The 27,190-nt window shown below is 37.3% G+C and overlaps 1 protein-coding gene across 2 annotated transcripts; it reads right to left on the bottom strand.

The window, feature by feature from the left end:
* Positions 1-191: 191 nt before the first annotated feature.
* Positions 192-21,950, bottom strand: LGSN (lengsin, lens protein with glutamine synthetase domain). 2 transcript variants are annotated; one of them, XM_069850936.1, is made up of 5 exons: positions 21,919-21,950; positions 15,756-15,813; positions 13,624-14,620; positions 3,598-3,776; positions 192-1,391 (listed from the first exon to the last, which is right to left on the bottom strand). In XM_069850936.1, exons 1-5 carry the CDS (start codon positions 21,948-21,950, stop codon positions 192-194), a joined length of 2,466 nt encoding a protein of 821 aa, XP_069707037.1. The 2 variants fall into 2 exon arrangements, with proteins under 2 accessions (XP_069707037.1, XP_069707038.1); XM_069850937.1 differs by lacking the exon at positions 15,756-15,813 and having other exon boundaries at positions 21,921-21,950.
* Positions 21,951-27,190: the final 5,240 nt, after the last annotated feature.

The following is a 27,190-nucleotide window of genomic DNA, read 5'->3' as shown; positions in this document are numbered from 1 at the left end:
ACACAGATCAAAATAATAAGATGGGATAAAGAACATTAGAATCACCATTAATGTGGAGACAGAGTACAAACCAAAGGAGGAAAAAAAAACCCAAAACATTAAAAACATTTTTAAATATGTTTACTAATTTCAAGATACTTATCCATTCACCGAACGCATTTGCACAGCATCACTGCAAAAGAGCACTCCTTCTAAATAAAATATCCCAGGCATTTATTCCTTTCGCTATCCATTTCTTCAGTTTCTAACTCATAATGTTTCATGGCAATAAAGTATCGGATAAAAGTTTCACCTAATGCTTCCTTAATGCACGAATCTTTCTCAAGTGCAACAAGAGCATCTTCTAGTTTCAGAGGGACTGATGAATGTTTCAGATCAGCAGTGTGATTTTCTTCTTGGATCATATCATCATACCTAAGTCCTCTCTTTACTCCATCTAGACCCGCAGCAATAGTAGCAGCAAGAACCAGGTAGGGGTTTGCTGCAGCAGAACTTAACTTATTGTCTATGTAAGTACCTTTTCCACCATGACATTTGACATTAAAGGCGCAGCTGTTATCATTATATGCCCATTTTGCATTTACAGTCTCTTTAGATTCTTTACTGTATTTAGAATAAGGCTTACGGCAGCTGGTGGTAGGAGCCATCAAGCAGCTGATAGCGGCTGTGTGTGCCAAGAGACCTGATAACCAATTTTTTCCAATATCTGGGAGCTCTTCAACTCCATAACCAGCAGAAAACAAATTCTTCTCACCATTCAAATCCCATAGACTATGTGACAGAGCCCCTGAGTTGTAAAATCCTGATTCTGAGAAAAAGCTAGCTACATAGTTATACTTCTTAGCCACCTCTTTAATGCCTGTTCTAAATGTGAAGGCACTGTCAGCAGCATCTATGCCAAATGCTGGATGAAAAGTGATCTCCATTTGCCCAGGCCCACTAGAAGAAGAAAAGCTTTCAATGTTGGCACCAGCATAATACATTCCTTCAATGAGCTCCTGAATGAAAGTCTGGTCATGGTTATTTAGTATCGTGGCTGCAGGGAAGGATATTGTCTTCGAATTTACAACCTCAGTAATGCCATAAATACAAAATTCATAAGTGAAGGCAGAGTGCAGAGAAAAGCCATTGTCCTGAAGCTGGCTCAGCTGTTTCTTGGCAATGTGCCTTGGTGAGGTCATTAGCGGGTTGCCCAGCACAGTGAAGGAATCACATATCACTCTCGCAGTTTGCTCAGTCCAGGGCAGAATTCGAAATGTTGATAAATCAGGGTTCAGGATTATGTCACAATTGAAATTGGTTGCATTTATGTAATCTAATTCATTATCTTTAGGATTCAGGGTCAGTTCAAGATAACTTCTGGGCATGGCCACACCATGAATTGCTTTTTCCTAAACACAGAGCAGAATAACAGATTGCCAAATGAGAAAAGAACTCAGTAGTTTTTCTTATGTATGTAAAATATATAAACCTCAGATTCTCCATAAGAACAATAATATTTTTCCTAAAAGAACACTAAAATGCATTGATCACTGAAGTGGAGGTAACAGCCAGTTATTATATCATTAAGAAGCAAAACAACCTTCTACAAGATTGGTATGAAAACCATAGGATAAATTATCCCAATAACTTTTTAAAATTTCCTTAAAGAACTGAAACAATACTCAATATGTATCTTGTCTTTATACAACTACGTCTTTGTACAACTATGGGCATCATCAGTTAGATGCAAATTTAGAAAGTCAAGCATTTATCTATACTTACTCTACTAGGCTTCCATAACCTCTGAACAATTTCTCAGTTCATGTAACCACACAAGACTCATGGCAATATGAATTCAGGCTGTGACTTCTTTTTAAATGCCATAACACATACCTCATTGTTTTTCAGATGCAAACTTTAACTGAAATTTCCCCCTTTGTGGACTTCATAGGTTTAGGGGTAAAATACCGGGAAGTACTTAAAAGTAAGAAATTATTCTAATGTTTCAGTACTCCCCTTCTAGGTAGCAAACAGGATAAACTCGTATCTTCTTCTCCATTTGAACAGAGCACTTCAGCTTATGCAAATGAAATGTAGATAGGAGCCTAAGGAAGGACAATGTACCTTCAAAGAAGCACCTTTAGAACTTACCGTTAGCTGATGAAAACTACAATTATGCCAAGTTCTATCAAGTGCAATTTGGCTCATGTTTACATCTTACCTTTATTCTTCTAAGGGAAAGGATTATCATCTTAGTGAGCGGAGGAGACAGAACAAACCTAAAAAGGGCCAAGCTCAGAGTTGAAAAAACAAAATCTGTTCTATATCCATATAGAAAATCGTTGAAATACTTCAAATTGCATATGGTGGTTTCTCTTAAATAAATAAATAAAACCTGCCTTCTCTTAAGTAAGTGGCAGTCCAGCAGCAGCAGTTTTCACTGTGTGACACCCGTAACCAAAATTGCATACTATGATGAATACTGCTCCAAAATGTCTAAGCTGTCCATTTGACACTGAAAAAGTACTGAAAGTTACTACCTTGCAGTACCAGCTCTCCCTCTTCCAACACTTCTACCCAAAAAAAATGGAAAAAAAGAAATTACTCTCAGTTGCTTCCTACATTTACATACGCGTGTGTGTGTGCATGCACATATACACATTTTTTTAGTGTCCAAAAATTTCGACTGTCACGCGAAGCTCCCATTTGTTCAGATGGAAAGGCAAAACCAAAACCTGTCTTTGAACAAGCTGATTTAGACATTTGCAGTTTGACATACCAAAAGAAAGAGAAGTTGCAATTAACCTAATACTCCTCACAAGAATTCAAATGACTGAGAGAAAGTTCATTTTGATAAAATCTAAATGACATCAGAGAGAACAAATTGTATTTAGATGATACAGTTGCAGTTTAGGAATGCCTAAAAGGGAAATAATGAAAACACAACTTAGGCTTCAGAAGGAACTTAAAACAAAATTGTTCTACATCTTTTCATGTTCTTATCTTCTTTTGTTATCACTCAATAAAGCTTAAAATATTCATAGTGATATGTGAGTGAAAATATAATGTAGTTATGCACGTGAAGTATCACAGAAGCAATATAATGAAAAGGTTGGTCAGTCAAGGATTGCTTCCTAACTTTGTTATTATTTCCTGAATTACTAATACAGCAAATATTTCTATTAAGTCATCATGCAACCCAGTAGTATTTTATGTGATTAATGACTATAAAATTTCTCATAGCTAAAGTGATTTTCATTCAGTCATTTTCATTCTTTCGGTGTTCACTCCCATCTTTTTGCAATTTACTGATGTTCAGTTTGTTTCAGTTCACAATGCATTGAACCTGAAAAGATAATGCTGAGGGAAGAGATTAGCAGAAGGTCAAAGAACCAAAATCACTGGTCTTATTTAATTAGATTACTATTTGGGGTAACAGAGGTGACTGCAGCTGTGAAAAAAAGCCCAGATCCTTTGGGAAAATTAACAAGTAGAGGGAAAGGATAATTTGTTCTAAGTTTGAGTTTCTGCCTGCACAGTGAAAGAAAACATATATAAATTAAGGACAGGGCCGCGAAAACACATAAAGGTACAGCTAGAAATAAAAAAACTTACGTGAAAAAAGCGAGAAGGAACATTCTTTGATCTTGACACACCATGGAGGTCTACTGATTCAAATCTGACAAACTGCACATTGTCCCTGGCCATCTGCTGCTTAATAAATTCAATATGAGAGAACAGGTGAAGGAGAGTTGGACTTCCAAGGCCGTTTACATCAAGCTCTCTGCTGGATGCTATAAGTGAAGAGGAATGTTCACGTCAAATGAAGTAATGAATGCTGGGACACAGGCTGTTCTCCTAAAAAGTTCAGTAATGGGAAACTGTAACATAGAGTGTAAAAACAAAAATAAGAAAAATATATGGATCACAAAATATTTTTGTATATAAACACTCTTTTTTTCCCTGTAAAAAATCCCATAATTTTTATATGGTCTATAACTTAAACTTTTTTTTCAAATTGATAAGAGAACACATGGGAATCACATGGTAAAGTCAGGAACTTCTGAGGGATATCTCAGCTGTTCCATTGGATGTTCGTAGGAGGACAAATAGCAGCTATTTCTCATTGAAAGCTGATAGAATTCAGATGCTACATTATTTCAACGCCTTTGAAAGGTGCATGGATACAGAAACATGATAAAATGGGTACTTGTCTTCTACTACACCTTTCTCAAGACCTCTTGAGGAGGCTGCAGTCTTCTCCACCACAGGCAGCAGAATTTTAATGTAAGTTTATGCATCTATGCATTCACTGTTGTGGAGTTGGTTTTTTAAATGCACTACAGCAGCTTTAAGACTGTATAAACTTCTTGATATGAAAACAATAACATCTGAGCATAACTTCTGTAGGGAGCAGAGAGCAGAGCACAGTACCTTCCTGTCACAAACCTTAATCTCTCAGCCTGCTTTTGTTTTGAGTATCTATGTATTGTTATATAAGGTATTAATTTTCATGTAGTACAATAAACCAACTAAATCAAGGGTACAATTTTATATTCAGACACGAAAAAATGTGAAAAAAAATATTTCTTTCTACATTTCTGGGCGGAAAGTCTTCCATTATTCTTGATGATACAATCAGATGAATTTTTACAGATCTTTCAGATCCACCGTGGAAGATCACCAACAACAGGCATTCATCACCACCCTTCAAGTGAAAGTTAAAAGCTTCATTCTGGGGCACCATGGAGGTTGGTCAGAAGACTCCCAGTCTCTACAGTATGAAATTACCCAAATTAGAGTAGATCTCCTATAGCAGTAAAGAGCAGGTACAAACACTCTTTTCCATCTCTCCCTGGGGGCAAGTAAGGCTGACAGCTGCGAGGCTCTAAGGAGAGACTAGTTAGCCCAGCAAAGGCTGCCTGTTTATTCCCTGAGAAGGCAGCAAACTCATCCACAGTCATAGATTTCTCAGAACCTTTAAATACTACTGGAACACCCCCCAGCTTCAAAAGGCAAGGAGGTTGCAAGTAGGTCACAAGGATACTTTAGGTCAGTAAAATAAAAAGACATTGAGTAGTAAGAGTGATCCCTGAGGAATGACAACGGAAAGCACAGTACAACTTCTTAAGTAAATGGATAATTCCATAAGAAACACCTTAAATAAAAGTAGAAGCAAGAAGAAAATTATTTTGCTACAACCACTTCATCTCATGACATCTTGCGCTTTGATCTGCTTCAGCTGTAAGCTGCTTAAGGATATAGCTTTTTTCCACTATCTCCTGCAAACAGTAGGGCACTATGTCCTTTAACATATACACATTAATTAAGGAAGCTCTGTTTATGTACTTTGTGTCACAGAATCGCAGAATCATTAGGTTGGAAAAGACCCCCAGGATCATCAAGTCCAACTATTCCAACCAAACACTAAACCATGCCCCTCAGCACCTCATCCACCTGTCTTTTAAACACCTCCAGGGAAGGTGACTCAACCACCTCCCTGGGCAGCCTGTTCCAGTGCCCAATGACTCTTTCCATGAAAAATTTTTTTCTGATGTCCAGCCTGAACCTCCTCTGGCCGAGCTTGAGGCCATTCCCTCTTGTCCTGTCCCCTGTCACTTGGGAGAAGAGCCCAGCTCCCTCCTCTCCACAACCTCCTTTCAGGTAGTTGTAGAGAGCAATGAGGTCTCCCCTCAGCCTCCTCTTCTCAAGGCTAAACAACCCCAACAACACTGGCTCTGTTACAGATGCTACAAAACACAATAGCAAGCAGGGAGGATATGTAAACTGGCCTCCTGTGTTTGTCACCCAAGAGGTAGTTATTTGAATACTACTTCATTAATCCTGTAAGGTTGCTTTACAATATAAATGTTCATTGATATCTAGTAGATTTGACCTCTTTGTGAACCTAATCATCAATTAACAGTTAATATACTGTGGCTACTTATTAGATTAATAGAATCTTAAAATATTCTGAAAATCTTCTTACAGTTTACTTAAGTGTTTACTTTTCTCCAACACAGGTCCCAAAATAAATTTTCTTGCTAGCCACTAAAATCACTGGCAAACTAAGTCTGTGAGGCTAATGATGAATAAAGTCTGTAAAAGTATAGTAGGAAACTGAGTACTGGGTTTTTCAGTCCATATAAAGCGAGAACATTACCTACATGAGATCAGGTAGATAACAAATAAGTATTAGGTCTAGATGAATTAGATAAAGAATCTAGAAGTCTTACATTTCTTTGAGGAACAATTGTGCTCGTGAGTACAACTCTTGGTCTCTCTGAGTTTCTAGAAATAAAGGCATTTTTATTTTTATTTCTGAAAATTCTTCTTATGCATACACATACGTAAATTTCACAAGATATTCAGATTTTGGTTCATGTTTTTACTTTAAAAATCAAATCTAAATCTAGACTGGCCATCTTTCTTTATTTGTAGATATAGATATATAAGTACAGAATAATACATACATTTTTAGATATGTGTGTGTGTATATATATATATATATATAAAATCAGTAGTACTCTGACAGTGTGCTACTTCCCGTCCCTAGCCTGACCTAAGAAGGAGTTCAGAAAGCAAGGGTGTCCTTTCTGAACCTCATGAGTCAATGTGAGGGCGTCCCTTATAGTTCTGTCTGATCCTGTCCTCTGTACAGTAAATAATAAGTGTACCTTAACATAAAACCTGGTAAATCACCATCACATTTATTATCAAACTTTGTTAAATCTCTGCTTTATGTCAATAAACGTATTGCTGCTTCTCTCTTAAGACTGAAGTGCATCACTCTCTCTCTCCATTCGCAACAAGTACACAGAAAAGCACTAAATGTTTGTTTTTCTACGGTTCTACCTCTATTTCTCATTTAAGTTACCACTGAGAAACAATTATTATTATTCATGCATCTTTTGTAATTACTACAAAATATCTGCACACATAAATTATTTTAATCTTTAAAAATATTAATAACAACCCTAAAAATATTACCAAAAAATCTAAAAGTTATATTAATTGCATTATTATTATTTCTAGTGGAATAACGGTACCGGTCTTGGATTATTATTGTTGAAATCACTCATATTGCTGAGGGCAGCTCACATTGGGCTAGGGCAAATAGCTAACACAGCTTTATCGTCTCAGCAACAGAAAAATGCCACAACAGAACAAAGTGCATAGGTCCCAGATCAATCAGTCATTATCTGCTTGTTCAAAGAAATCCTTTTCTATGATCCCTTATTAAATTACACCACATCTAAAGCAAGCAGTTTCTCAGTTCTATAAAAGGTGACTGTGTCAAACTGGTGAAATGAAAAGAATGAGTCACACATTGCCAGGGGACTTGACAATGACGAGAACAGGCTGACCTAACAAATATAACAATATTGGAATCTTTTCACTGAGAGTCACGACCACCAATGTAACATAAGGCAACAGCAGCAGACACCAGCAGGTAGACTCCAGGTACAAATCATCCACTGGAGAAGGAAACATGTTTCCACCAGTCCTCCCCAAGTCTCATCTTCCCACTGCCGCTCCAGCTGCACCAGCTATGCTCCCTCCTGATATGACCCTGATGCAGCCATGCAGCTGCTGTGCATTCTTCTCCTGCCCCATGAGATAGTGTCTGGGGACACCTGAGTCCCACACAGAGTTAGAGCATGTGTCCCTGTACTCTGTGACATGTTGTGGCACCCGTGACCATCTCAGAGCAGTAGGGAAATAAAATTCCTTGCAAACACAAGAGTTGCTATGCCAGTCAAGGTAGCAATTCATCATGCTAAAGCTGTCTTTGGCACTGGCTGTTAACAGGAAAGGGGAGGTGTTCTTTGTGAAATAGTCTGTCTAAAGAAAATGGGGTTTGCAATTCCTAACTGAAAAAGTGGTGATGTGGTTAGGAACAGAAGGGTTAATATTCAAATTTGTGTTAATTTTTTCTTCATTCTTAGAAATCGAAGACTGGATGCTCTCAAGATCCATGTGAATATTGACTCCCTTTATAGAAATGGATACCATCTGCTGATAATATCCACTAGCAATCAGTCCCACAGGGTCATCACACACCAACAGTCATCTACGTCCTATGAAATGACTGTCAGTATTAATTTAACAGTGTTTGCTCTTTCTTAGAGGACTCTGGTTTGTGTATTTAAGAACAGTCAGTCTACTTGGTTTGTACAGCATGTTACTGTTCTCACATTTGTCTTCAAATATTAACAGCCTCCATTTCTCAAATCTCATATGACAGCTTTTCTTATGCTAGACATCATTCTTACTGCTAGCATTTAAATTTTCTCTTTCTCTATTCCCATCTGGTTTTTAACATGGTAAATAGATGTGTACTGGGTTACGTTTGAATAGTACTATTGATGTGAACAGTGATCAGAAGCATTTCCTATTAACACATTATGTAATTTACATTTCCTTTTTACCATAAAAACTTTTCACCAAATGTTTACTTACAGGTCAGTAAGGTGTTTGCTTTCTGCAGTAAAGTACACAGAAAGTTGTTTCCTACCTCACATTTTTGTTCCTCTATAAGAACTCTAAAAAGGGAATAAGTATATAAGCATACCAGAGATCAAAGCATGAGACATGGTAAAAACATTTCCCTGGTCTGTTTGATATTGAAACTTTCAATGTTGTCTCCATTTGTTTCTTTGTTTCATGATAGTTGGCTTTCTTTTTTTTAATCTCAGCTGTGAAGCAGGCATTTCTACTGACACAACCATAGCAAAGCGAAGCTCATTTTCATGAGTTTTGTAGCTAATTTAGGGAGCAATGAACAGCTTCAATCGTCCATGAATTATTCTTTCCAAATTATATGACAACATCATGATGCAGCTTCTCAGAGGAGCTACATCATCAAGACTCCGATATAAAATAAGATTTCATTTCTCAATAGATGAAAAATAAAATAAATCATATGTATTTTCCTGTCTTCCAAGATGTTTTCTAAAAATGACTCTTCTGTATTGAGTGAGGAAATTATCACAGCTTTATAGAAAAGTTAGAAATGATTCCAGCCAGGCGAGAGGATTTGAAAATAAAAAATGCAGATGTCTGAAAAAAAATTAAATGAATACTCACCGGAAATACCTAACTAATAATCCTAAAGATGATGGATCTAGGGTGGCATGTCTTTCTTTAGAGATAATTTGGATTTAAAGGCAGAGTCACTGAGCAAAATTTCATGAACTGAGGTATACACTATTGCAAACTAGGTAGCCCCTTCTGGTCTAAAAACATTTGAACTAATCAAAAAAGAATCAAGTGAGAATGAGTGACAGTGTCACATCAAATCAGAACCAAGGTTATTTAGGGGAGAGAAGATTTTGCGCAACATTGAAAATAAAAACTAAACTCTTCTTGAATATGTCATAGAAGGAGAGGCAGAAGGCAGAGACCTCAAGTGGAAAACACATTTCACTTATATTGGGTCTAAACTAATTGTTTTGTCAAACTTTCATAGTCACAAGAAAGAAATGAAGCATCTCCAATGGGTAAACAGAATTACTTTCTGAATAAATCTCTTTCTCTCACAGAATCACAAGATTACTAGCTTATTACAGCAACCCGAGATAGATGAGTTGGATCTTACCCAAAAGGGTACAAAATAGATCAGAAAGATACGATGGAAGTGCTGTCTGAAGATTTTTGTTTTGTATATATTGAGGAGGGAAATGGAAAATCATATAGAATCACAGAGCAAGAAGATTTCTGGTAGCGGCATGGAAGACAAAGGAGTTAAAAGTTTTGGTTTGCTATAAAGAAAAATATGTGCTCTTAGAGCTTGTGAAATAGAAAATAAATAGCAAGTTGTATATAGCCTAGTCCAAAGGGAAAAGGAAGAAATAGGGAAAAAATATGATGGTTAGTTCAACAGAAATCAAGGACAATCGAGAGGGTTTAGAAAGAAGCTAAGCTTCAGTCCTGCTATGTTCAAGTTGAGTTCAAAATGTAGAAAAAGAAATGGTTGAAAAATTTTATGGAATTGTGGATAGGGCATGAGGAAGGAAACATGCTGTGAGAACAGCAAAGCAGAGAAGATTAGATAGGGAAAACCACATTCCTTAGTAATCCCCAAAAAACATGGTTATTCTGCAGAAATTACTGCAGAGGCAGTGAATATGAAATAGGTGCAAGAACTTATGTATCTCTCCTGTATTCACCGATATCTCCTGATTTTCCTCTTATGGAAGTGTCTGTTTCTATTTCCTCACACTGACTAGTCTTACTGAGCAGCATCAGCAGGGACAGATTTGCTTCTTCCTGGTGAGCACAGAGAACAGTGAAATCATGGGAGGAGTTCAAATTTTGTCAAAAGTACATTTTCATTTCCATGAAGCAAAAAGCCTTAGGCTATTTTTTTTCTAAAAAGCCTTCTTTTACACACCCTGCCTCTAAATACCAGGCATTGTCCTTTGTAAATGCTTTATTACCAAAAGTAAGAAATTTAAACAAGTTAAGAATTACAACATGAGGTTATTCATTGTAAACAAAAAGGGAATTTCTTGTAGGATTGATTAACACTTAAGTGAGAAAGCCTGTTACTGGCTGCTTGATATGCTTTCCTTTAAAATGGTAACCTAGCAAAGGAACTGTGTTTGCAGTCAGCACCCACATTTCATTTCATGTGGCACTTGGAGTGTTCAGTCCTCCTTTCTCTGTGCCCTTCAAATTTCAACAGTCACTAGGTAGTGACTGATGCCTGCAGTTATAGTTAAATTGTATTTTCTTTTCCTTCTCCCTCCTATAATTTCTGATCTCATCCTGGTCGTGTTCACGTGGCCTCACTCAGTGTATTCTCAAGATCAGCCCTGTTGAGAGGGCATTTTCCTGGAGCTGCTCAGGTTTCTGGGGGCCCAGCTCTGCAATCTTTTTGCCCCCAGCTACAGACCACGATGTACAAAGGGAACTTGAAGCCTCGAGTGGCAGCTTAATTCCAGTGTGTTGCCCACCTGTAGCTAGCTGGTGGTGCTGCTGCCTCATACAGTCTAGAAGACAGATCTCTCCTAAGCCTGTGTGGTGGCACCGGGCTCTGCATGTGTTTATTATTTCAGAGAGAAGTTAACCATGTAACTAACATGACTGCATTTCAGTCCTTTGCATTACACTGAGTTGCTGAAGCACAGCTACGTGTCTTAGCTTTTCTACTGCTGACCTCTAGAGATTCTCCTTTAACTGTGTACTTTTAGAGCAATAAGGTGTGTTCCTGCTTTGCCCATAGCATCCAAACATGCATAGTGTTCAACTTAGCAACTAAGTAAATACATTTGCCACTGTTTATACAACAGTCATGCATGTATGTGCAGCCATACAACCTCAGTGCTGTCCTGCTTTGTATTCCATACTAAAGAAACAAAGAGACAAAGAGAACATTTCACTTCTTTGTGTGCATTTTTTAAACTGAATGTTTGGAAAAAGTTTGGATTAAGTTTTCTAAGTTGAGAAAGTTCAAATATTTAAAAGCTTGCAAAATACAAAATGTTGTATTTCACATCTACTTAGAGACAAGATACGTTTAGATTCAAGACTTCTGCTCAAGCGCTTTGGTAACATATTTAAGATAATATTTTAGTCATAAAAATAGAACATTTAGGATACTATCTTTTCAATCTTAATAAATTATCACTGACAGCAATGAAATACTGATTATGCAAAGGCTCACTAAAGACTATGCAACGTTTTCTAAAACTTTCTATTCTTAAATTACTTAATGTATTCAATCAAAATTAAATTTTAAACACATAATAAGTGTTTGAACTTTCCAATTAAATAGAAACTATTTCTGTGCATTCCATTTACCAGAGGAAATTCACATAGAACCCAACAGTTTGTTTGGTCAAAGCCAAACACAATCAAAACCTCATGAGATTCCAAAACCTTTGGGTTTGAATTTTTTTCTGATGAGACAAAACAGTTTTTCCCTACCTCCCTTCATAGCTACAGTTGTTATTGCCAGTGATACAAAGTAAGATTAACCCCAGGTAGCTTTAGGTATTTCAGAGTTAGGTTAGTAATCAAAACTAATTATCATGGGACTTCTTCCCCATTGAATTAAAAGAGATGCCCACATCCAGAGGTCAGTTTCTCACTAACCCTTAATACCTCTTTGAAAATAAAAAGCCTGTCTTTCTCTACTGACTAGGTAATAAGCTATAGGACTAGCCACTTCACTTTAAGTGGCTAAAATTGAGTTGAAATCTCCCTGTGGAATCTACAACTCACCAGTTCCCTGTGCCTTGTACATAGTGTTATGACAAAGAGTAGTTACTCCTATATTTTAAAATGTATCTGCTGATTTAGAAGACAATGAGAAAATAGTAGTAATCTAAATTTGCTAGTGCATTTTGCTAGCCTTTCAGCAATGCAAAAAGCAGCGTAACCTGGAAAAGGAACAGCAGTAAGTGAAGGCTGAGAAACAATCTCTAATCTCTTTGTTCTAATGTACATGAGTAGACAGTGGTTTGGATGCAAAATATCTTTTCAAAGCTTTGTATTTCTCATTCAGTGTCCTAAGTTAGAATTGATAATATTCATGGATATCTTGTTCAGACTTATTTAAACTGGGTAACACAATATGTTTACAGAGAAATCCTGCTGTAACTAACAACATTTGATACATTCAACTTGTCTGTTTGCAGTGTATGTATAACAATATTTTTACCCATCTGAAAAGAGACTTTTAAAAAAGCAGGATAACATAATATTGTTGTTCAAATATGATTGCTATCTTACTTTATTATGTAGTTAATGACAGACAAGCTATTTTATCAAGGAAGAGAGAAGATTAATATTTCTTGTATCAGTGAGATAAATCAGAAGGAAAGACTTCTGTGCTGAAAAGCTGATAATATGATCTGAGCCTTATGCTCCTGGAAATTTATTAATCTGATATCTATTCAACTGGCAACTTACTGTTCATGTGCTTCCTGGAACACACACAAAACGATAAACTACTCAAGCCCATTTAATTATCATAGCTAATAACAGCTTTCAGTCTGTTGATCCAGCTAGCCCAGAAGTATAGCCCTCACAGTTTCAAAGAAACCACAGCCTATTAGTAGTAATTCATTTGCTCCATATATGCTTCAAAAGTGGACTTATTGAACAACATGAAGATATAAGTGGAAGTTCTCTGTCTCATTTGCTTTTCTTCTCCTACAGCTTATACGACTCATTTTTGCATTCCAGTTCTCTCCCAGGACAGATAATTGAAGATGTCATCCCTATGTGGGAGCAATTTCCACTGCTGAAAATGTTAACAAAAGGGAGATTTTAAGAAGCTCAGATGCCATTAGAGCTTTGCAGTGTCTAGCAGACCTTTGGGGAATGTTGCTTGAGCTCAGCTTAAATGAGAAAATATTTCAGTTTTAGTGAAAAAGACATGGCCATTTGTGTGTGGTAGCTTTTGGCAGGCAGCTGGGCTTCATAAAAGCATTGCTTAAAAAAATTTAAAAAAAGAAGGCAACATGGAGGTAGAGAACAAGTCCAGATCCACCCTGATCACATGGAAACCACAGACGTCAATTTTCTCATACACTAGCTCTGACTAAGATTTGCAGCTCAACAAAGCCCCACAAAACATTGGGATCATTTTCTTTAATAGGACAGTGGTTGATGTTTAAATATCCTTACCAGCATTGCCTGAGGAGCTGTCAAACTCAATCTCGGGAGCCGTGCTTTCTGCATGTGTAGAAGCTGCCGGTAGTCTCAGAATAAGTTGATCCATATTGTTTCCCACTGGTTGTTGCTGATCAGACCCAGCAGAGCTGAAGACTAGGAGGGGTTTGCTCTGCTGCCCCACTCCCTTCCTGTGGAAGCCGTGATACTTTTGATTCTCCTCTCCAAAATGGGGGCTAAAAGTCTCAAAGGGTCGGCCCTGCTTCTCAGCTGTTTTCTCCTGGGGCTTTGATTTTTTCTGAGAAAAAGTTCCACCTGCCTTGCCACTGTGATTGGGCCCATGAGCAGGCAGAGGACCTTCACTCAGCAGGTTTTTCAACTCTTGCAAACTTCGTCTAGAAATGTCAGGCGTCCTTGTAAAGGACTCTGAAGTGCTGCTTCTTTGTGTGGTCACAGTACTGCCCAAGGAACCCATCTTTGTCACATGGAACTTGACATCTGCTTCTTCCATCCCACCCCGTTCTTCTTGCTTACTCTCCACCTTCTCATTGGCCTCTCCTCTCCGTGCTGCCTCTGCATACCCAGCTTTCCCTACACTCCTTGGAGGTTGCACGCCCATGGGCAGCTCTGGTTTAGCTGGTGTATTTATTTCCTCTTGCATTTTTCTTATTATTCTTTTCCCAGTGCCAGCATTTTCCTGGATTTCTTTTGTTTCTCCAGACATTTCTTCTTTCACATTGCTGCCAGTATGGGAACTGTCACTACCCGCTCTGTCCTTTTGTACTGGAGGAAAGCTAGCTGGTTTTTGAGGAGGTTGGTCTGATGATGGCTCTGACCAACCAGTGGTTCCTTGAGGGGGACAAGGATCTTGGATTTTTGAGGTGCGGGACAGATCCATCTTCTCATTTTCTAAAGGAGAAGCATGCTTTGTAGGACCTTTGACTCCCTTTTTCTTTCTGAAACCACATATATTGTTGCCATCAACTTCATCACTGTCACTTTCAGAGGTGTTCTGTAACCAGCAATAAAATATACAACCAAATAACATGCATGAATGAAACAGAAAATTGCAACGGAGTACTACCACCAGCTGCATTTACCTTGTAACACTTCATTACTTCTTGCTGATAGAGGTCTCTGTGGATGCTTACTGACCTCAGATTCTGCTATTTTGATTTAAAAAATTCTCACAGAATTCTTTTTCTTATGTTTTAGAAGAAATTTGGTGATACTGCCTTCATAATGGAGTTTTTAAGGCAGATTTAGTAGTTTAAAATATGACACTGTACACTGTGTGACACCACTTGTCAAACATATAACTTTTAAATGTGAATAAAATATATTTTAATTACTACATTTAAGTCTATTATTGCTCATATTAAAAACATCTGTATTTATAAAGGAAATCTATTGCACTGAAACAAGAACACTGGCAATTGTTATAAGTACAGGGCGTGAAACTTGAAAATAAACAACTTGTAAATAAATTTCAGGATCAAATTTGGCCAAATAACTCGACTTGTAGTGAGGTAGTCAAATGGACAAACCCTTATTTGAATGTTTAAACAGGAAAGAACTAGAAGATGATGTTTTCTTCTATATATAGTATTGATATAATTTATTTCACAGTGCTAGGAGCAGGTTTTAATATGGACACAAAGAAGCAGAGAAGGTGTAAAAATGAGCTACAAAAATTAATTTCCTTGCATCATCTCACAGATTATCAAGAAATGTCTGGATCATTGCCCCTCCTAAATATCCTGATGCTACCACAAATGTGATTAATCTGATGATAACAGTGAAAATGACAGGAATTCAAACCCAGATATATTCATACTAAAAAAAAAAAAAGCTGATATTTTAATATTGTGGGTGATTAATTATTTCACAGATTGTCAAGGTAAGGATTGAATTCTCCATTTCACAATATCTTGAAAAAGATTCCACGGTACAGTTTAACCAAAATGTAATTCACTCCATAGCCCAACACAAAGTGTTTTATTGCTTATGAATATCCACTCAAGTATGTATTTAAGACTTGGTAGCTTTACCAGAAGTCCTTGGTTTGCTTGGGTTGGGCTAAAATTTAACACTTGTAAAAATACCACGAGATTAAGATACATCCTCTGAACAAGACTATTCTTTACGTTTTCCACAAAGGAATAGTCTGCATCCTCTACAATTTCTGGATTTCCAGAGGAAGTAGGGATTTGTACAAAAGTAAAATGAATTCCAGTATGGATAAGCCAAAAGAGGTTCCTATTGGCAGACAAAATCACATAGAAGAAAAGGCAGCAGCATCTGACGTGCACACGGAAAGAAACAGTTACATGGCCTACATTGAGGTCATTATCTCCTCCCTTTTCTACATTATTCCTCCCTATTTTTCCTATTTTCTTATTATGCCATTTTCCATCATTATCTACTCAAAAAATGCTTATGACTTCTCTTAATGCAGAGCGCACAGAAACATTACCTTCCTCTCTCGTCCTTGTTTTAAATTTCTGTGACTTACAGATACACTGGGAGCTCACCAGGGCTTTGTTGTTAGTGTGGAAGGCAGTTGGCTGTCAGCTTTACAGGGAGGACAAGCCCCTCTCTGCCTGTAGCTCCCATGCACGTATCTCGATGGTGACACACTTATGATGCTCACTTGCAACCAGCCACAGTTACTGGCTCATTCACAACAGAAATCCTTAATTACCTCTGTTCTAGCACTCGTTTTTTAATTAATCCATTTCTTCATGAAGAGACTTTGTTTATTCCCATAATGCATCTTATAATACCACAGAAAATAAACCTGGGTGCACTGATGATACCTCTGCATGTTCATCCATACAGCATAGGCCTAATTCCTATAGCTCTGCATCATTACAGAATATAAATGCAATGAAGGAACATTCCTGGATAACAAAGCAGGTAAAAACAACTTGTAACGGAGATTTTTAATATCTCCATTAGTAATATAAGAAAGCAAATGAAGCTGGAAGAAAAAAAGTAGGAGTAGAGGAACCAGTGTTTGCCAAATGGAAGAAAAAAAAAAAAACAAGTAATTTTGAAATAAAAGAGGAATCAAGTTCAATTTTGAAATGTATAAGATTTATGAAAAATTTTTATTTAAATATCTTTTGTTGCACAGGCTGCCATCATTAAAATATCCTGATTTCCACTTGATGAAGTTCTCAGAATTCTTTTGTTTCCTTTGAATTACTTGAACCTAGTGACATAATTGTAGCACCTGCATTTCTGCTTTACAACGTATTCCCACACAGCGTTCTCAAAGATAACCACTGCAAATTTTAATGTAAGACTAAATTCTTGCCTGTTATCCCTGTTGCAGAACTCTGATAAGTATTCAGGATAATAATGACTGAAGGAAAGATAAGCACATCTTTTTTAATAACATCTATATACTGAAGTCAGACAAAGAGCTGTTCAGGTATTAACACATCAGAAAACTGCCTGTTCCCATAATTAGCTATTCTAAATGGTTTCATGAACACAGGGTGTCATCCCCACATTGTAAACCTTACCAGAACAAATTCCTTCTCAATAGACACGAACAGGATAAGGACTGACAACTTGTAAACTTCTTAACGGAAACATTAACTTGCAATAGAACTCTAATTACTAATGTGGCTATTAGCAAAGGGTTGATTTTCCATAAAAAGATTGAGACTATGATTTGATCATAGACCTGAAAGAGATAATGGGCCCATTGCTCTTAAACAAAACCAATGATCTTCTTCACCTTCAAATAAAAAAAAATCTCTTACAGAGAGCAACCTACTTAAGATCCTCACCACAAGGCACAGTGTGACTTTGAGCATGAGGATGACTCTTCATTTCTAAATAAACCCAGCTATTTATGGACTTTCATTTAGAAATCATTCACAGTATTTTCTGCAGTGAATTAAACAATGCTAGATTGGTTGCTAAGTACAAATAAAGCATTCCTTCATGTTAAAGACAGTCATATGCATGAATTATGATGCAGTCTTATTGCCTATTAGTTCTTGCAATGTCCACCATCAGAAAAAGCCCAGCACTTGGGCACAGAGAAGAGAAAACCCAGGAAACAGGTCTTAAGAATTATCTCTTTAACTTTTTATTTCTAGTAAGTTTTGTTTACAGAAGACAGGAATGATTAAGTGAAATAAGGGCTTGAAAAGTTACAGAGCTAGTGATCTGGATGCAGATAGTGACTTGATTTCATGGCACCATGTGTCCTGCTCTACTGAAAGAATAACAAAGCGGACATGGCCTTTGCAAGGCAAAAGTTCTGATTTTTTATTTAATTGCTGAATGTTCTTGCATTTTTATTGCTGTGTTGCAGCAGTAGCAGGAGATACTAAAGCTACCTGGAAGTTCTTATAGCCAACATACGAACAATCAAGTTTCTTTTGCTTGTTTTTAAACATTAACCGACACCGTAGATCACTGGTCTTGAATTTTCAAAATTTACTTATCTTGTTTAGCAAGTGGATATTTGGATGGTAAAGCAAATCACCAGCAGTACTAGATTCAAAATATAAATAAGGAACAAATTTGAGATTTAGATTTAGGGTTTTTTTTCTAAAAGATAAATCTGATATTAACAATCATTAATAGGTATCCCTTCTCCCCCAGGTTTTGACTTCCATCAGGACTTCTTGCCCCAATGCTGCGACTTGTGCTGGTCCACTGATCCCCTCTGCACTGGGTGTTTGTACCCAGTAAGGTTTCAGCAGAAGCAGACCAGCACAGGTCTTAGAACAGGCAGGAACAGTATGGGTGGATCAGACCTTATTTCCCATTATGGATAATCTCAACTCACACACAGAACAACTTTGCTTCTCTTCACTGAATGTCACCTGGATACACAAGAGTCTGGATGTCTGCGACTGTCAACAGAACATATGGGCTACGCTTCTGCATTACAGCATGATATTAAGACACCACGCAGGTAGGAAAAGGAGAGTATAGAAGACAGTATCAGCAAGCAAAGAGTTCAGCACAGTGCAGATGAAACTGCTTGGTCTCCTTAACCAAATTACATGCCACTTCTGGCACACCATCAGACTTCTACAGCCAATAGTCATTTTATATTTTGTAGCAACACAAAGAACACACATCTAAAGCAATTTCTCTTAATCAGTTTTTGTTCACTTTAGGCTTTGTACAAGCTCTGAAGTGTAACATTAACTGTGTCATGAAATACAGGACTGCCAAAAGGCAGTTCATCTGTAAACCTGCCAATTGGCAGGCTAAGAACATTTGGAAATGTAAAGTGTTGCCTTTGGGAGGAATAACAAGTGCTGAGATTTCTAGTGTGTGAAACATGATTGAAAATCCTAGGCAGTTCTTGAACTTTTGCCTTAAAGGAAGTTTATAGGTGACTGAAAATATATCTGTGAAGTTCTATGACACAAATTCAGAGCTACAGAGAGGACCTGCTACTTTTCTCCTACTTTTTCTTTGCCTCGTGACCTCAGGCAAGACTGCAAATGCTATTGGGGTTTACAAACCTCTCTCAAAAATGTATTGACAAAAAGAGATGGAGAAATGAGAAATGGACACTCAAACTATAGTGTTTGAAAGGAAAAAAAGGGAGAAAGGCAGTTAGTTAAAAAGATGCTGTGAGTAACTGTAGATTAATAGCTGTAGAAGGATTTTTGTCACAGAAAAAGGTGGAAAAGGTGAAAGGTGCAATTCTAGCAGGAGCTTTTGTATATTTAATCAACGAGATAACCCACTGTTCCTCCCACACAAAATAGTGATGCAGCCACTCAGCAAAATGCATTAGGGTCTTAGTCAAACTCTTATTTTTGCTTTTGTTTCAGATCATTAAGTGATTTTAGCCATTATTTTAAGTAATTGTTATAAGCTCACATTTTGTTCATCTGTCTGAGTTGTTGCTAAAGATTGTTTTAAGAATGAAAGATTATTTTTGCAAAGAATGTCAACATGTCAAAATCTGGTAAAATTAAGAGTTAGAAAAACACAGAAAACTAAAAAATACTCTTTCTAAACTCAAAAGCTAAAAATATGTAGTTTGGTTGGCTGATTTTTTTATATATGAAAACTTAAACAGTTTCACTTAGGCTTTACTTTGTTTTTTCTGTCATATAAAACCACGCTGAAAAATTTAAATTAAATATTTGCAATTTAAAATATCTAAGAACATTGTTCAAGTTATGGTGAGGTGATATTATTTACATTGTTACTTTCAAAATAACACTGTTTTCAAAATATTTTAATGGCTGTGGAATCCTAAGGACCAAGGATCTTTCTCTGACCCACTTTGACCACCACCGGATTACACTTTGCAGCTCCCCTAGGCTGGTATGGTCATGTTTAATTAATACTTCCATGTGGTAATGAATCTCAAAAACTACAAGTCAAGCATTAGCAAGAGATGTTGATTAAGACCTTGGACAACAGTGTCCATAAAGCAAGTATGCCTGTGCCCAAGTGCTTTCTCTACCCCTTTTCCTGACAGATGGAAAGCATTGTCCAGCTTCTCCGCAAGTAAGCAGGCATCAGAGGAGCAGAGGATGCAGAAACAAATTATCTACTGCTGGGAATTAGTGCAGCTTCACTGAAGTCACTGGAGCTACACAGATTTGTACCAGGAGGGTATTTGGCCCATGGAATCATAGGGAGGACAACAAAGACATTTCTAGGGAGTAGCTCCAAGCACAGACTGAGGTTTTGACTCTTGTGCACAGTGCTAAAACAATGTGTGCTATGATAAACAGACACTGGTGACTTGTAAGCTAGAGATGTGAAGATCACAGCACATTGTCATGATATTGCTGTGACTAATTTCTCCCTCAGTGACTTTGTTTGATGAAATGATTCTTTAAGAGTGATTTACTGCTACAAAAACCTTTTGGTGAAGGGCCTGCAAGTTGCACAAATATTAGAACCATAGAATCACCAGGTTGGAAAAGAACCATTGAATCATCGAGTCCAACCATTAGGTACAAGTGATTAATTTGCAGTTAAAGAAGCTGAAGCACAAACTTGCCATAGGTTACAGGAAGCTGTGTGGTAATGTTAGGAGCAAAAGCAAAGTCTCCTTTTTTCTTTGAAACTTTAAAATGTACTCAAGATTATAAACACACTTCATGCGAAAATCAATGGAATGAGTTTAGTTCACCATATTGTGTTACTTAATTTTCCATTTGACATCTGTCTTTATCTGCTACTCCCATACAAAGCCCTCATATTACACACGCAGCCATTAGACAAGCTCCTCAAGGTCGTTAATTCTCTTGCTGCCTCGAAGCAGCAAAGTTGTCCTATGGAGCATGCCATCTGCACCACATAAAAGAAAATTCCTAAAGTGATGTAAGGTCTCAAAATTAAGCATCTGATCCTGCCTTCACAGTGATTTGAGACCACGAAAGTACAGTGGTGGTGTCATCTCCAGTTTGCAGCAGTGTAAATGAGATCTAAAAGCAGGATCCATTTAACAGTTGACTAATCCTCAGAAAGACATTTGCAAAGGAATGGACTTAATGATCTACAAGACTTTTATGTCTCATTTCTATGACTCATTTCATATACAAAGATGATCTAGGAGACAGTCAGTGACTCAGAGTAGGTGCACCTCTAGCATATAAAGTATCCATTTGTTCACCTTGATAAAAACGCCTATTAGCCTCAGGAATTCTGCCTGTACTGTCACCTCTAAGTCACATCACATCCTTCTTAATAGTTTTAATGAAACATTTTAATGGCATGTTTTCATAATGAGATCTTCTGGACACTACCCAAAAATAATACGTATATTTTGGGGGTTTTTGGGGGGCTGGTTTTTTTTCTTTTTTGTCTTATTGAAAGTACATATTACAACTTCAGGACCAGAACCTGTTTTAAAATGTGCTCATATAGAAACCGAGCAGCTACACTTAGATCAGTAGTCTCAATTAAGAGAATCACTTCCTAACTCAGCTCAGCCTCTGGTCCACAAGTTGTTTTCATTCACATTAATGAAACCAATCTGTTTTCCCACAAACATTACGTGGATCAAATTTTAGACCTTCATGTCTCTCGCTTTTGCTAGAGTTAAAAATGAAAGACATAGGAAGTCAAAATGTGTTAGGTGTGCTTCCTAAAGCAAATGGGTTTTTTCAGCTTAAACAAAAAAGTCTATCTTTGACCTGCATTTGCTTCAAAATTACACCATACTCAGCATACACGCATGAAGAGACTTGCACACAATCCACGATGAAGTATTCACTCACTTGAAATCCTGAAGTAGATTCAAAAAGTATTTTATATCAGCATATCTGCTTGGAAATAATTTACAGTCAGTCACCTACCTGCTGAGTAAGATCCCCCTTTTTGTTCATGTCCACTTCATTCTAGTTCAGGTCACCATTAGAAATGGCCTAGTAAAAATCTAGTAGAAAGACGTCCCATATTTATAGGCACAGACACAATAAAGGTTAGTTAAAACAGAATTGCTGTAAAGTTCTTTTACCAGAAGGCCATGCAGATGATGAACCATAAAGAGCAACCCCAGCGTGTCATGGCCAAGAGCACCACTTTCTGGAACAGCATTAAAGTAGTAAACTGACAATGCACATTACTAGCTGCCTGCCTGCAGATACAAAGACAACTGAGTATAAAATTGTTTTGCTCAACTTTTCTCCTCACAAAAGGCTTTTGTCCTGTAACAAGCTATTTCTGTTCTGGAATAGAAGCTATTGTTGAGCTCCTTAGAGGTAAAACCTGCACTAGGCATGTTATTGACACACAGATTTGAAAGGCAGAGCACATTGTAAGAACATACAGAACTAGCCTGTTATTCTAGGTGCTTGTATGTTGTAAATTACTATTAGCAGATCTGGTGGTATTATTGGGGGGAGGGTCCTTTTTGTATTAGGTCTCTAAAAATATTTCAAAGATTAGATAGTTAAATCTGTCATTCTTATGCTTTTTTAATTATCATGTTTAATGTGAATTCAAAGGACTATGTCTAAGTGACAATTCATTCTTTCAAGCTCCTTTAACTGATGTAACATTAAAGTATCTTGTAAGCTTATAGCATCCCTTCCCAACAACTCGTCAATCAAAAAACACAAGCATCATGTTAAGAACAGCAGACAATTAGCACAACTGTACTGATCCATTTTTCAGGCAACATACAGGTGTCGTAGACCTATAGATTGCTGCGGCAGGGTTGTTTGTCAGTCTATGTTATGATGAGACATGCCAAGAGAAAAAATTTCATTAGGACTACTCAGAAAAAAATAGTCTGAGAAGCAGAGGCTAGGCAAAACCAGATCTTCTGGCTCTCCATTTTTTCCATTTTGAATGCAAGCCTGAATAACCTCTGCACATACTTTGGAAAACAAAACAAAACAAAACAAGCACATTCTTCACAACAAAGGTTGTCGACATTGTCACAGGTTGCCCAGAAAGGCTGTGGGATCTCCATCACTGGAGATATTTGGATATCTGGAAGGCCCTGAGTAACCAGATACAAGTTCAAAGTTGGCCCTGATCAAAGTGGTGGATCAAACCTAATGACTACCACAGACACTATCCAGCCTAAGTTATACCATGACTGTACAGCTGACTCATTTATAGATATTTTTAATGCACTTCATTACAATTTTGGAAGTGCAAAACTTCTACCAATCTCCTTATTCTGTTCTTCTCTATTCTGCTATAAGAAATGTAAACACAAGAAAGAAGAATTTGTGTCTTAAAGATTGTATTTTTTGAGGCACCAGTCTGGCAAATACCATTAGTAATGAATGATCTTTTCATTAGTATGGGAAAGATGAGCCATATCCATCTCAAGTTAGATCCTCCTAAAAACAGTGATGTTTTGTTCCATTTTGTTTTCTAGATAGAGTGAAAAAGGAGAGGGAGAAGGATCTCTGCCAACACATGCCGGCGAGAGGCTGCTCGTTTCAGTAGAACTGTGCTGATCAGAGAAGCTGAGAACCTGATCCAGAAAGTAGTGGAAGCCCATTTCACATTTACCACAATACAATGGCTACTACAAAGAGCATAGTTTGTTTGGTAATACTGATCACCTTCCCACCTTTGGCATATGAGAGAAATCAGGCCAAATCTACCATATTTGCATGAGGAATATCTAGGTTTTTACAAAGAAACTGGCTCTTGCATATGAATTCAGAAAGATGTTTGCAAAACACTGCTTTCACATGGATGTGGGAGTATCGCTGTATAAAAACAAACCCCTCTACAGTCTTCCTCTGAAAAACAGCCCCAGAGAGGAAGTGATCCTAAAGGGGAGAAGCATTCTGCTAGTATCAAATAGAAAGACATTTTAGAGAGAAGGTAAAATTAATGGGACCATGTTTATTTTGCAGTTATCATTGAATAATGCGAGAGGCAGTTCTGTTAAAGTTAAGTAAGTGTGTTATAAATTACAGAAAGGTTTATAATTTTACAGAAGTCTTTTTCAGTGGCTATAAATTGGAGAACGGTGGATTTAGACTAGACATAAGGAAAAATTTCTTCACAATGGGGGTGGTGAGGCACTGGCACAGGTTGGACAGGGAAGTTCTGGCTGCCCCATCCCTGGAGGTGTTTAAGGCCACATTGGATGGGCCTTGGGCAGCCTGATCTAGTGGGAGGTGTCCCTGCCCACAGCAGTGGCAAGGGGCCGAGGCGAGGTGGAATTAGATGATCTTAAAGTTCCCTTCCAAACTACTTTCCCTAAGTCAAGTCTGTTTTGCCCATGACAATAATTGCTGAATGATCTTTTCTTGTCCTTATCTCGACCCATGAGGTTTTTAGTATGTTTTCTCTCCCACCTCCATCCAAGAAGGCAAAGTGATAGAGTGGCTTTGGTGGGCACTTGGCAAGCAGCCAGGGCCTACCCACAACAAAATTATATGTTCTGGAAAGAGAGACTCAGAAGAACATCCTGTAAGGGTGTTTTCTAAAGGAGAAGCAGAGATTTATGAAAATAATCCCAATATTTTAGAACCTAGAACTGATTTAATGAGTTTGTGCAATTATTTAATTGAAATATGCTGGTTTTCAACCACAGTTTATTAAGTGCTGATATAAAAACCTAGGCACTTTGAAAATATTACACAGAGCAAGCATCACAAAAGCGATCACTTAATACTTCAACTGCAGATACATTGTATCCACTTTCTATGATGAATAAATGGAAATGAGAAAGTACAAACTGTTCATTATCCCATTAGCAGCTCTTAGGAAGCTAAAAAAGAGATATAGCTCCTCTGATGACAGCTAGTGTGGCAACTAACTGCCAATCAGGGGAACCCTCTGCTGGCAAACTGCCAGCATCCTTCATACATATAATTTAATCGTTGTGGCTTAGAACTACTTCTGATTCCAGCTGTCAATGTCAGGGGGATTTTTTGTAGAATTTTCCAGGAAACAAAGAGATTAAAACTATTACTGCTTGTACTCTCCTCCCATTTAAATTTCTTTTCCAGAAGGGGAAATTTCTATATACTCTGAATTAACATCATTTTAAGTAGTAAAGAATCAGGCCTCAGGGCATCCACTAGGACACTTTTTTTTTTTTTCCTCCCCACTACTGTAGGTTACCTTCAGCTGTTAAATGCTGTTGTTCCCTTGAAATGCCTGAATTATTCAAAAGAATCTTTAAAGGATCCAAGTTTTAGATCTCGGATGGGTCTTGGGTGGTGCCTAATGCTTCTGAGGCTAGAGGAAGGCAGGATTATATCCTGTCATCTGCTCATAGGCATTGAAAATTTCTCAGTAATTCCATCACTTCTTTAATTATCTAAATTTCATGGAATTTAGCCACTCCCATTTCTGATCTTGTCAGGCATGACAAAAGACACTTATCCACCCTGACTGGTTTCGAAAGTAGTCCTCTACTAACAGATAGATAAAGTAGGTAGCTAAAGGTTAACAGAGAAAACACTTCAAATAAAAAAAGACTTCCTCTAGTTTCAGAACCTTAAAAATAAAAGGTCTTTTAACACATGGAGACAATTAATGTCCTTCACAGTACTGTATGGATAAACAAGCTTAGATGGATTTTTAACAGGCCTATCTCAGGAGCTTTTGAGTGATTCTTCAGCTACCCAGTTCCAAGGCCAGCAATGACATGGCCAGCAAAAAGAGATATTCATTAAGTCTCTCCTTCACCACCATAAAACTATAATATTTTGTACTAATACCTGAAGGTTGCATTACAAACCCAAAGAAGAAATTATGACCAAAAAATCCCTTCAGGAAAATCTAATCTAATGTGTTCCTTCACCAACAGGATATATTTCTTGGTCTACCTCTACCCCTGTACTTTGCCATCATAATTAAACCGCACTGTAGTTTGTCTTGTAGAAAGTGTCATTTTATTCACAGCTGACATAAAGTACAATACAGCATCAAGATCTGCAGAAGACTTAAGGTAGTTGAATTCCAGATTATATTGTCATCTAGTAAAATATGGAAATATAAAAATGATTTTAGGATTTCATCGTATGGTTTTGTGAGAAATGCTCACGAGTCAAATAGATAATCTGAGGCATGGATATTGTGAAGCAGCAGTATAGAATCATAGAATCATAGAATCATATGAATGATATCATCAATGAATATGAATTCTATGATTCTATGATAATCTGAGGCATGGATATTGTGAAGCAGTAGTATTTATTTATTTATTTGTTTGCTTGCTTGTTTGTTTGTGACTGTAATCATGGGAGCGACTCCTTCAGGCAAGAAGGAAAATGCTTAATGTTTGTCCAAAAAACCACAGTTTTTATACTGTTTATTTCAAGGCAAGAACACTCTCTCCCCAAATTTACGACCTAACACAAATCTCTTACAAGGCAGTTACTAGGCTACTTTTTACATGTTAGATTTCTTTACTCAATCTGTTGTTTATAAGTTCTTACATTCCTAAGTATATCTTGCACTGTACCAGAAAGGTACCAGTAGGTAACATTTTTCTTTTCCAAACTACTTGTTCAGCCATTTCTTAGTGAAAAACAGCTCATGCAATCATATTTTGCAAGACTTATAAGTTCAATTCAGCAAGGCAATCTACCTTGATGCTAAATCTTCCATTTTATAAAAACACAAGTATCTTAATTCTCACAGTTTCCTCTTCTCACATTCTCACAAGTATCCTTTCACTATGCATGACTGCATTTGTCCAGTATCTCCCATTGATTGCCCAGGGATTTTTGCTTCAGGTAGGTTGCTAGTCAAGCCACCACAAAGTGCTGCTCACTGTTCTGTTTGCAGATGCCACAAGGTAGGCACAACTGGTACTCACAGACAAGGACAGGACTGAAATATTGGCCTAAGATGTTTTAGAAGTCAATGAAGTTAACTTCTACATCAATGACGTGTACAAAACTTTCTCAACAGGTAATAAGCAATTATTTTATACTTATAGTAACTAAAATTATCAAAAAGCTTGATTATTTGAAACTGTGGCATTATCTGTGCTTTGAATGATGCCTTAATATGTGCCCTCCATAATTTCAGCATTAAAATGAAATGCCAGAACTTATTGCAACTTTCCCAGTTCTTGGTCTTTATATATCAAATTCATAAAAAAAAATGCCGGGACCTCTTAGTTGTTTTACTT

Source organism: Phaenicophaeus curvirostris, chromosome 2, assembly GCF_032191515.1.
Source record: "Phaenicophaeus curvirostris isolate KB17595 chromosome 2, BPBGC_Pcur_1.0, whole genome shotgun sequence".
Lineage (NCBI taxonomy): Eukaryota > Metazoa > Chordata > Aves > Cuculiformes > Cuculidae > Phaenicophaeus > Phaenicophaeus curvirostris.
Note: the sequence above shows the minus strand (reverse complement) of the source record. Positions and strands in the feature narration are given on the sequence as shown.

Excerpts from the sequence above, each read along its gene's own strand:
- LGSN (XM_069850936.1), bottom strand. The coding sequence starts at position 21,950 with ATGAACAAAAAGGGGGATCTTACTCAGCAGGT. Across the intron at positions 14,621-15,755 it reads ACTATTCCTTTGTGGAAAAC|AACACCTCTGAAAGTGACAG; the intron begins GTAAAGAATAGT and ends TGCTGGTTACAG. Across the intron at positions 3,777-13,623 it reads CAGCTCCTCAGGCAATGCTG|CATCCAGCAGAGAGCTTGAT; the intron begins GTAAGGATATTT and ends CTTCACTTATAG.